This window comes from Theropithecus gelada, chromosome 15, assembly GCF_003255815.1.
Source record: "Theropithecus gelada isolate Dixy chromosome 15, Tgel_1.0, whole genome shotgun sequence".
NCBI classification, from domain to species: Eukaryota; Metazoa; Chordata; class Mammalia; order Primates; family Cercopithecidae; genus Theropithecus; species Theropithecus gelada.
The window spans coordinates 28,820,625-28,833,450 of record NC_037683.1 but is presented as its reverse complement, the minus strand read 5'-3'; the positions used below and the strand labels follow the sequence as shown (position 1 = coordinate 28,833,450).

Genomic DNA, 12,826 nt, shown 5'->3' with positions numbered 1-12,826 from the left:
GAATAACAGAGTAAAAAGGCAATGAAAGAAATGGGAGAAAAAAATTGTAAACCACATATGTGATGGGGGGTTAATATTCAGAATACATAAAGAGCTACTACAACTCAACAACAATAAAAACATCCCAGTCATAAACTAGGAAAATTGCAGTCTGGGGACAGGGCTTATCACAGAGAAAATTTTAAAATTAGTAAAACAAAAAAAAAATAGGTAAAGGATTAGAATAGATATTTCTCCGAAGAAGATATACGAATAGCCAACAAGCACAAGAAAAGATGTTCAGCATCACTAATCATCAGGGAAATACAAATCAAAACCACATATCAAGTCACATCTGTTAGGATGGCCATTATTTGAAAAAATTTAAAACCCAAAAAATAAGTATTGACAAGGATGTGGAAAAACTGAAACCCTTGTGTACTACTGGTGGGAATAATGGTGCAGCCACTATGAAGCACAGTATGATGATTCCTCAAAATAATAAAAAACAGAATTACCATATGATCCAGCAATCTCACTTCTGGTATAACGAAAAGAATTAAAAACAGGATCTCAAAGAGATATGTGCACACCATGTTCATTGCAGCATTACTCACAATAGCACAATAGCTAAGAGGTGGAAGCAACCTAAATGCCCATGGACAGATGAATGGATAAATAAAATGTGGTAGATACATACAATTATTCACCCTACAAAAAAGAGAAACCCTTTCATCTGCTGCAACAAATGAACCTTGAGGACACTATGCTAAGTGAAATAAGCCAATCACAAAAAGAAAAATGCTGCATGATTCCATTTATATGAGGTATCTAAAATAGCCAAACTCTTGGAAACAGAAAGCAGAATGGGCTAGAAAAGGAAGAGTTGTTGCTAAATGGATAGGGTTTCAGTTTTGTTAAGATGAAAAAATTCTAGCGATCTGTTGTACAACAATGTTCCTATAGTTAACATTACTACACTGGCCGGGCATGGTGGCTCAAGCCTGTAATCCCAGCACTTTGGGAGGCCGAGGCGGGCGGATCACGAGGTCAGGAGATCGAGACCATCCTGGCTAACATGGTGAAACCCCGTCTCTACTAAAAATACGAAAAAAACTAGCCGGGCGTGGTGGCGGGCGCCTGTAGTCCCAGCTACTCGGAGGCTGAGGCAGGAGAATGGCCTGAACCTGGGAGGCGGAGCTTGCAGTGAGCCGAGATCGCGCCACTGCACTCCAGCCTGGGTGACACAGCGCGAGACTCCGTCTCAAAAAAAAAAAAAAAAAAAAAAAAAAAAAAAAAACACATTACTACACTGTACACTCAAAAATGGACAAGATGGTAAATTTGGTATTTTTGACCAAAATGAGAGATAGAGCGCACACAAGCAAATGCAATGAAACACATAAAAAGGGAATATTCATAGCAACACTATGTATAAAATGGAAATAATTCAAATGTCCATCAATAGAATAAAATACTATATAGAAATGAGAAGAATGAAAGGGGCAATACACAAGGGTTACTCTCACAAGCATAATGTTGAATGAAAGAAACCAGACAGGAAGGAGGATATACTATATTTATTGGCTTATTCATATAAAGTTTACAAACACAAAAAACTAACTTATGATGTTAGAAGTCAGGCTAATGAATACACTTGGAAAGAGGAAATGAATGAAAAAGGGAAGAACGACTCCTGCGAGTATTAGCAATGTTCTATTTCTTGCTCTGGATGCTGATTATATGGTATATGTATTTCATGATGTTATGGTAACAGTAATACTAACCAATTAGAGTACAAATAGAAAGAAATGAAGAAATATTTTATTAATATAGCTCTAAAAATTATAAACATACACAAAATACAGTATATATGTGGTTGAACGTATATGTGAGAGTGTCCCCTTCAGTATCTCTATTCTCCTTCCCTTGTAAAGTTATCGAACTCCCTCAATTATGATTAGACAGGGAACACCAGAATAAAGACTAATTTCCTAGACCCTTCACCCTCGCCCCCTTGAAGCTGATGTGTTGATGTGACAAAGTTCTAGCTAACAGAATGAGAAAAAAGTGCAACTTCTCAGTCTTGTCCCTGTAAGGGACTCAGCCTCCACTTCTCATCTCTCACCCTTAGAGTGTAATTTTCATCATTATGGCCTAAAACGGATGAAAAAGTTCAGCTTCAACTGTCCTTGTTACCCTTCCTGTGGGTACAATGGAGAGAGAATACTATTTTAGATCTTGAGAAGTAGTCATGTTGAGGATAAAAGAACAACAAAAGAGAAAAAGTCTGGTCCCCAACACAATTCAAGAAACTAAGTGAGCCCCTAACTACTTACCCAGACTTCAGAAGAACTTAGAAATAAACTTAAATCTGTATTTTTAGGTTTGTATTACAGTTCTATTAGCCATCTAACCTGCATCTGAATATAGCATATCGAAATAATACCCCATGACCAAGTTGGTTTATTCCAGGCAAGCAAGAATGGGTCAACATCAGGAAATTGTATTTCACTACATCAAAAAATGAATGGAGACCAAATCTTACAATAAACAGAAGCACAAAAGATGATGGTAACATTTATAGCCATCGATAATAAAAACTAAGTAAAATAGAAAAGGAAGAAAATGATTAAAGTATGATGAAGGATTATTATCAAAACCCGGCAAGGTGCAGTGGCTCATGCCTGTAATCCCAGCACTTTAGGAGGCCGAGGAAGGAAGACTGATTGATCCCAGGAGTTTGAGACCAGCCTATGGGCAACATAGTAAGGCCCCGTCTCTACAGAAAATAAAAAATTAGCTGGGTGTGGTGGCACACGCCTGTAGTCCCAGCTACTTAAAAGGCTGAGGTGAGAGGACTGCCTGAACCCAGCAAGTTGAGGCTGCAGTGAGCCGTGTTTGGGACACTGGACTCCAGGCTAGGCAACAGACCAAGACCCTGTTTGAAAAACAAACCAAAACAAAAAACCCCAACCGCAAACATTATATTAAAAGATTAAATAATAAAGTCACCTCCACCGCAATTAAGAACAAGACAAAGATAATCACAAATACCACTGTTATTCAACTCATTTACGGAGGTTCCACTGAATATATAACAAGTTAACAAAATAATCCATATATTTATATACTTGAAATTATCTTTATTTGAAGACACATCATTGAATAACTGCAAAATTCAAAAACTAATAAAAAATTACTAAGACATTTTAAAGTTAGTAGACACAAAATAAATATTCAAAAATCCACAGGTCTTCTCTGTACTCCAGTATCCCGTTAAAAATGAAAATAGGAAAAAAAAATTCCCACTCAATAAGAGTAAAAATACTAAATTAAGTTTAGTTGTATATAACAACATTTGAAGTAATAGTTATTTAAGAAGTTAATCTCAGGCTCATGCCTGTAATCCCAGCACTTTGGGAAGCCAAGGCGGGTGGATCACTCAAGGTCAGGAGTTCGAGACCAACCTGGTTAACATGGTGAAACCCTGTCTCTACTAAAAATACAAAAATTAGTCCAGTATGGTGGCAGGCGCCTATAATCCCAGGTACTCGGAGGCTGAGTCAGGACAACCTCTTGAAACCAGGAGACGGTGGTTAGTGTAAGCAGAGACTGCACCACTGCACTCCAGCCTGGGCAAGACAGAGCAAGACTCAGTCTCAAAAGAGAAAAAAAGAAGAAGTTAATCTCTTGCTCACATGAAAAGTCTAAATGTAGGAATTCCAGCTCTGGAATGGTGACAAAGTTATCAGGCTCTAGCTGTCTCTGTTACAGATGCCTGTCATTCCCATCATCATCTAAGAAGCGGGAACACCCACAGGCAATAAGATTGGAGGGGAAAAAAGGAAAAACAGTGTACCCATGCAGAGATGCCCTGAAAGTTTCATACTACACTTCCACTTATACCTTGTCAGGACTTAATTACATGACCACATCTAGCTATAAGGAAGAACAGAAAAGTAGTAGTTTCATCTGGGTAGCAATGTGCCAGACAAAAATAGAGGATCTGTTGGAAAAAAAAAAAAAACGAAAGAATAGCATTGGGGAACACAATAAACAATCTCTGCCATTAATTCCTAAGATTACATTTTAAAAGAAAAGTATATGATTTATATGGAAAAGTGTGGAACTTTTTCAAAATTGTCAATGGACATAAAATAGAACCTAAAAACACTGAATCATAGGTCACATTCCTAAACGGAAAGATAATACCACAAAATGATCGACATTTCACATTAACATATAACTCTAACATAATTCTTATCTGAATCCCTAAGATACTGTAGGTAAAGGTTTGGGGAAGAAGGATTCTTTGTTTTAGAACTAGATCAAGGTTGTCCAACATGCAGCCTGTGCACAGCATGCAGCCCAGAACAGCTTTGAATGTGGCCCAACACAAATTTGTAAACTTTCTTAAAACGTTGTAAGATTGTTTTGCGATGTTTTTTTAGCTCATCGGCTATCGTTAATGTTAGTGTATTTTATGTGTGGCCCAAGAGAATTCTTCTTCCAATGTGGCTCAGGGAAGCTAAAAGATTGGACACCACTGAACTAGATGAAATTTAAAGTTGACATGGAAAAAGACATGTCCACATTAAGCTAAGAGAATTTTTCAAAACAACACCTAAACAGAATTTTAGTGTTAGGTGACAGAATCAGATGTTAATTTTTTAATAACAACACCTAAATAGAATGACTGTTAAGTCCTAGTGTGCCTGAGGCTGTTACAATTTCATACCATTGTTCTACTATCCTGTATGCTTTAACGCCTTCATTTTTAAAAAGAATTATTATTAACAGTTACATTAAAATAAGCTAGAATGAGCTTGGTAGATCCAGTTATTTTCATTCTATCTCTATACTTGTTCACTTTCCTGAACATCTACGTTCCCATGGTCCCAAACACCATATAAATTCCTGATCTGGAAAGGGAGGTCCATTCATTCTTAACTCCCTACAACTCCAAAAACATCTGGATAAAGAAACCCTCCCTTCTCTGAAACTCTCCATGCCCATGGCTTCAGTTGTCAACTGTGTATGATACTACCAAATTTCTTTCGTGATGTTGAGACCAGGAACCCACTGCCTATCTGTCATTTCCATTTGAGTGTTCAACAGGAACCTCAAACTCAATATATACAAATCTGAACCTGCTGTGTTGTCGAACTCCGTTCTTCCTACATATGAATAGAAATGAACGGCATAACCATTCATTACCATTCATCTATCCAATTATCCAAGTCCACATCCAAACCCTGGAAATCAGTGATGAAATCCCTTATTCAAACATTCAATTAATCATCAATTACTATCAATTTTATCTTCTTTAAGTTATTCAATTTTCTTCATCACACTACTACTGCCACAGTGCCAGTTACCATCCTTTATTAGGATTACAGCAATAGCCTCTTCACTGCTCATTCTCTTTCCAGTACTGCACTCCTTCAATTCACTTTACAGCCACTACATTTCAAGAACATTTATTTTTAAATCATGTGGTACCTTATGGTAGGTAAATTACTTCAATTTTTAGAACGTATTGTCTTATACTTTAATACTTCTATTCCAAGTCCATCATCACTCAAAACAATTGTTTTTTGCTTTTTGTTTTTGAGAGAGAGTCTCACTCTGTCCCCTAGGCTGAGTGCAATGGCACATCTCGGCTCCCTGCAACCTCCACTTCCCAGGTTCAAGCAATTCTCCCTGCCTCAGCCTCCTGAGTAGCTGGGATTACAGGTTCCTGCCACCACGCCCAGCTAAGTTTTGTATTTTTAGTAGAGACAGGGTTTTGCCATGTTGGCCGGGCTGGTCTTGAACTCCTGACCTCAGGTGATCAGCCAGCCTTGGCCTCCCAAAGTGCTGGCGATTACAGGTGTGAGCCGCCATGCCCAACCTCAACACAAGTTTCATATCTAGCTCTTTCACTCAATAGTTCTGGGTCACCAACATATTGACAGTCTTTTTATCAAAATTATGTAACACAAAGAACATCAATCAAAAAAAGAATCATCAAATTAGATCCAAACGAATCCTTAAAATTTCAGAGGTATAACTAGTGATTTCATCTATGTAAACAGTATATAGTACTTTACTGAAACAAATTTTAGAGTCTGTTATAAGCAGTGGCACTTCAACATAAGACAAGCAAAATAAGAACACTGTAAAAAAATTTTGAAACCCATGGAAAGAAAACATTTAAAAAAAAAAAAAAAAAAAAACTCACCATACACACCTGCAGAAGGAGTAGAACTATTCATGGTAAAAGGTCCGTTAATGATGCCAGAAGAAAGAAGCTCATCAGATCCCCGCTGAAAAGCAAAACCAATGTTTGGTTAATAAACCAAGTTGTAGATAATGGTCTATATTTACTACTAAAAGTATTAAAAGCTAATAATATTGCTTCATCTTTGTACGAAGACATCAAACGGGGAACTCCTCAAGAATCACAAAATCAAAAGGTTGGAAATGAACTGCATAGCAAGAAAAAATTACTGGAAATCCACAACTATAGTGTTAGTTATTTAAAAAACACAACTGCCACCACAGAAATGGGGGCATAATCTTGAAATTCTTTCTAACCAAACCCTGGTTTCCAAAATGTAACATCTGAAACTGCCACACTATATTTAGGGGGTTGCATTATAACATTGTTTTTGTAGCATACATTTATATCCAAACAGTTTGTACAGTCCTCCCTAAGAATCCTGACTTTTCAATACCAATGTATTGAAAATATAATTCATTTCCATATTGGCCAAATTCTTTATAATCAATAACTTTTTATCCATTAATCCTCAAAATGATCTTTAATACAGACTAGTTCTTAAACAACTGTTTAAGTAATTTACTCTTTTTTTCAGGTAAGAGTTTTGATCAACTTCCAAAACCGACTGGCAACACTAAAAAGTAAGTCAGAGAAGTCTTTTCATTGTAACGTAAGATCTATGACCAACATTTACAAGATTACTTTTAGGAAGGACAATAAATACTGTGTACAAAGTTAAAACCAACCTATTTTAAATAGTACTATCGGTTTAGCTTGGTCAATTTTTAAGAACAAGTGTTTTGATCCACTGGATAATAAAAATAATCCCCAAACAATCCTACAAATATTAGAACAGTAACAGTGTTACAGCACATATTTCATGTTTAAGTGTAGCTGCCACTTTTGTAGGGAACAACTTCAGTCTTTGCTGAAGAAAGACAAACCACCAATATATCTACATAATAGAAATACAATTATTTAAACAAGTCCTGTATTAAACATCCAGAAATTACTCCCTTTGGATATTTCACCAGAAATTTATAGTAACATCCCGGAACAAGAAGAAGGGATTAAGTAAGCAGGATAAAAGAAAACTGAAAATCTCAACTCCCAGAAAAATCAAGACTAAGGCCTCACTTAAAGCACAGGTCTTCCTAATAATAGTTGAGATGTAGATATTATCAGGTTACATATGATAATTAACAGATTTTGTGGTTTGCTGGCTATCTGCAAATAGAGAAAGTTACATTTTCGCGGCTTTAAATGTATTAATAGTAAAAATTAAAACTTACTCAACATGATTTTTATATGAGGAATTTGGTTAAATGCATTACTAACAGATGTATCTTCCACACATATGAGATAGCATCAGTACGTTTCTATCCATACATCAAGTTAATATAATCTTAAAAACCACTTGAGGGTGGTCACTTTAGCTCTTCAGAGATTTGCAGAAATGTATTTTTTCAAGAATAACAAAAAGCACAACTATAAAGCAAAAATACTGACAAGCTAGATAATATTGACAATTTTATTTAACAAAAGACATCATTAGGAGAATAAATAGACAAGTCATGGAATAAGAAGATATCTGCAATACATAAAACCAACAAAGGATTTATATCCAGAACGTAGTAAGAAAAAGAAAAAAGGAAAAACAAAACACTAGAATTCAGTAAGAAAAAGCCAAGATAACCAAAAAATGACAAGAGACTTGAACAGCCATCTCACAAAGTGGTGGACTATGTTACCGTTCCAGAGTATTTGTACCCTCTCCTTTTCCTGAACAAGAATTATTCACCCCCGACCATGGTCATGTGACTTGCAATGCCTCCAGTGGGAGGAGTATAACTCCCTTCCCCACTGACAATGAACACGGTTTTGTAATATCCTTTGGGCAATGGAACACGAATGGACAGGACCTATACTTAATCCAAACAGTAATTTCAAAGATATCAGTCATTTCTGCTAGTTTTTTCTCTTTCTCTCTGAAGTAAGAGCGTATCTCAAATAGGAGGTACTCTTTCAGCCTGATTCTCAGAATAACAAGTATAGCTCCATAACAGCTACCACCATTCTAAGTGAACAAGAAATAAATGTTTTCTTAAACCACATATAAATGACTAATACCATATCCAATCAAACATAAGATATTTGACCGCATCCTCATTGGTCATCAGGGAAATGCAAGTTAAAACCAGCATGAAATACTATAATATTAAAAAGATTGACAATATGATGTTAGTAATAATATGGAGTAACAAAAACTCTTACATGGGAGCTAAGTATAACTTAGTGGGAGTGTAAACTGGTACCACTTGGAAAACTGTCTGATCCAATCTACTAAAGCCAAATATATGAATATACTAGGATCCCTATATAGTCTACTCCGATGCATAAACCCCAAGATATCGCCTGCTTGTGTGCACCCAGACATGTCAGATTGTCTTCAGCAGCATTATTTGTACTCGTCAAACTGGAAACAACTAAATGCCATCAACTGTAGAATAGCTGAGTGAATGTTTGTAAATGTATGCAATGACTATACAACAATGAGAATGAACTACGGCTCCACATAACATAAACAAATCTCACAAACCTAAAAAGTCAGTCACGGCCGGGCGCGGTGGCTCACACCTGTAATCCCAGCACTTTGGGAGGCCGAGGTGGGCAGATCACAAGGTCAGGAGATCAAGACCATCCTGTCTAACATGGTGAAACCCCGTCTCTACTAAAAATACAAAAAATTAGCCGGGCCTGGTGGCGGGCACCTGTAGTCCCAGCTACTCAGGAGGCTGAGGCAGGAGAATGGCATGAACCCAGAAGGCACATGTTGCAGTGAGCCGAGATCATGCCACTGCACTCCAGCCTGGACGACAAAGCGAGACTCCGTATCAAAGAAAAAAAAAAAAAAAGTCAGTCACAAAGAATACATGCTATATTGTTGCATTTATATAGGGTACAAAAAGCTGGGCACAGTGGCTCACACCTGTATTCCCAGCACTTTGGGAGGCCAAGGAGGGAGGATCACTTAAGGTCAAGAGTTCAAGACCAACCTGGGAAACACAGGGAGACCCCGTATCTTTTAAATAAAAATTTTTTAAAAAAATGGATTATCAAAAGCAAAAGCACAAATGACAAAAAATAAATAAACTGAACTGCACTTTGTCAAATATAAAAACTTTTGTATTTCAAAGAACATCATTGAGAGAATAAAAAGACAACACAGAGAATGGAAGAAAGTATTTGCAAATCACGTATCTCACAAGAAACTGGTACCTAGAACACCTAAGAGCCCTTAAGCTCAACAATAAAAAAAGACAACCCATTGGATTTGAAAAGGTATTTCTCCAAAGAAGGCCAGTGAGTACATGAAAAGATGCTCAACCTAATTAGTCATTAAGGAAATGGAAATCAAAAGCCACTTCAAGAAAAAAGTAAGACCATGATACTACCACTTAACTATCAGAACACCTAAAATAAAAAGTTACAATATCAAATGCAGACCAGGATGTGGAAAAAATGGATCTCTCATACATTGCTGGTAGCAATGTAAAATGGTACAGACACTCTGGAAAGTAGTTTGGTGTTTTCTTAAAAAAAACTAAACATACACTTAGCAACCTCAAAAGATAATATGCTCTATGATTTCACCTACAGTATTCTCAAAATGACAAAAATCATAGAGATGGAAAACAGATTAGCGGTTGCCAGGAGGTAAAGATGGTTGGGCGGAGGTGGTAGGTATGATTATATACGGTACCATAAGGAGATCTTTGTGGTGATGGATTAGTTCTGTATCTTGACTATGATGGTAGTTATGAGAATCTACATATGCAATAAAATCAAATAGAACTATATACAGGCACTGTGCCAATACCAATGCTCCTGTTTTGATGGTGTACTATAATTACATAAGATGTGACCACTGGAGGAAACTTTGTGAGGGGCACACAGGACCTTTCTGTAGTATCTTTACAACTTGCCATGCATCTCTAATTGTTTGAAAAGTTTAATAAAATTAAAATTAAAAAATAAAATATAGGATAACAGGTACTTCATTCTGAGCCAAAGGATTCCTACTGGCTTGAGAGTCTTGCTGTCTTAGAACAGTCATCACTAACACCTGTGTTCAACTCTGCCACAGCCCGCTGTTACAGATCATTCTCAACTCTGTGCCTCTGTACAACAGTGGTCCAGAAGGCATCCCTTCAAAGATAAGCAGAACAAAAAGAAAAGAAAGAAACATTACAAAAGATAGATAACATACACCAGAAACTACACAAATTTCAATTGACAGCAAATAGCTTTTTGTAAAATGAAAAAGAAAAAATTGACCTAATACCCTCTCTAAAACAAAACTATAAAGGGATACAACAGCTCAAGGGAAAGGCAAATAAGAAATCTACCAAAAGAGTTAAAGGAAAAATTGGTGAGAAAAAAGAAAAGGCAGTATCTTGAAAGTCAAACATTTGAGAAGTCAAAAGCACAAACACCTTTCTACCATCCAAACAAGTTACCTGCTGTGAGGAACCAACTCTTTTCATATTTTTGACATAAAAAAACTAGTAAGAAGAAATGTACAGGAAAACACTTTCTTAGAGACACTTGAGATTACCAGAAAGGCACCTAGAGGAGGTGTTAAACTGTTAACACAGGCCCCAGATAAGGGCTAAGAATCCCAAAAGCTGACTATAGTCTTCTTTTTTTTTTTTTTAGACAAAGTCTTGCTCTGTCACCCAGGCTGGAGTACAGTGACACGATCTTAGCTCACTGCAACCTCCGCCTCCTGGGTTCCAATGATTCTCATGCCTCAGCCTCCTGAGCAGCTAGGATTACAGATGTCCACCACAACACCCAGCTAATTTTTGTATTTTTAGTAGAGACAGGGTTTCACCGTGTTGGTCAGGCTGGTCTCGAACTCCTGACCTCAAGTGATCTGCCCACCTCAGCCTTCTAAAGTGCTAAGACTACCGGCGTGAGCCACCATGCATGGCCTGACTATATTCTTCCTAATGCACACATGCCATTTCAGTTTCAATTTGACAGGGAAGTAAGTTACTCATATTTTTTTCTATTTTTATCTCATTCAATAAACTGTTACCTAGTTTCCTACCAAATAAATCTCCAATCAACCATTAATGTGAAATTATTCTACTGGTTACTGAATCAAGTCTAAACGCCTGTGATGGCAATGAAACGCTCTCTCTAATCTGGATCTCTTCCTCACAATAACACTCCCCTGTCATGTAATTTTCTCCAAATAAATCATACTTATTCTGCATCTTTTTATGATATTCTCCTGCTTCAAGCACTATCCCTTTGCTACATATCCAATCCTATCTACTAGTCACAGATAAAATGGCACCAATCCTTAAGAATTTTTCTATCCCAAGTGAAAAGGTTCAACGTAATTTTTACCATCTTTCAACATTAAAATGTGTATGGTTCTAGAATTTTAGTTCAGTTCACATAATCTATTATTCCTATGTTTATAATTATCAATATCATAATTTTGTCAAATATGTACACAAAGTTCTTAGATACCTTGAGGTCTATTTGCGCCTTTATACTATATTATACTAGCCTATAGCAGAGTATCAGGTACAAGATTAACAGCCCTCTGCCTTGGCTACTCAATACAATCACATGGGCAGCTAAAAAATAAATACTACAGGCTGGGTGCAGTGGCTCATGCCTGTAATTCCAGCACTTTGGAAGGCTGAGGCAGGCAGATCAAGACCAGCCTGACCAATATGGTGAAATCCCATCTCTACTAAAAATACAAAAATTAGCCAGGTGTGGTGGTGTGCACCTGTAGTCCCAGCTACTGGGGAGACAGAGGTAGGAGTATCACTTTAACCTGGGAAGCAGAGGTTGCAGTAAGCCAAGATCACACCACTACCCTCCAGCCTGGGCAACAGAGCAAGACTCTGTCTCAATCAACCAATCAATACTACAGGCTGGGCACAGTGGATCATGCCTGTAATCCCAGCACTTTGGGAGGCCAAGGCAGGTAGATCACCTGAGGTCGGGAGTTCGAGACCAGCCTGACCAACACAGTGAAACCCCATCTCTACTAAAAATACAAAAATTAGCCAGGTATGGTGGTGCATGCCTGTAATCTCCACTACTCAGAAGGCTGAGGCACAAGAATCACTTGAACCCAGAAGGCTGAGGTTGCAGTGAGCCGAGATTACACCACTGCACTCCAGCCTGGGCAACAGAGTCAGACTGTCTCGAGAGTGGGGGAAAAAAAGTATCCATTTTTAGTACCAGAGTCCATACCTTCTTTGTATAGAATTGTACAGGACATTTATTAAAGTCTCACTTACGGTTAACCTTTGAGAAAAAGAATAAAGCATGTATCTGCCTATGCATTTGAATTTTTCCTGCAGAACACTGTGATGAGATTTGTTTAGAGAAAAAAAAAAGCAAAAATTTTCACTGTAACCACCTTATTTAAGCATCTTTGCCTACTTATCCAGTTATCTCAGAATATATCTATGAATATGAAATAGCTGGATCATATTTCATTTTGATAAGTCATTTATCTTAATACGTATTTTACGAAGTTAT

At 37.2% G+C, this 12,826-nt stretch overlaps 1 protein-coding gene across 6 annotated transcripts in view; it reads right to left on the bottom strand.

Annotated features, from left to right (window-relative positions):
• Positions 1-12,826, bottom strand: part of PTBP3 (polypyrimidine tract binding protein 3) — a 117,149-nt gene that overhangs the window by 73,984 nt on the left and 30,339 nt on the right. For 4 of the 6 annotated variants that reach the window (XM_025359276.1, XM_025359272.1, XM_025359278.1 and 1 more), the window contains one exon: positions 6,206-6,290. In XM_025359276.1, the coding sequence (XP_025215061.1) occupies positions 6,206-6,208 (3 nt within the window). In that variant the 5' untranslated portion in view covers positions 6,209-6,290. The remainder of the gene's footprint in view (positions 1-6,205; positions 6,291-12,826) is intronic. The other 2 variants (XM_025359273.1, XM_025359275.1) reach the window with 1 other exon arrangement.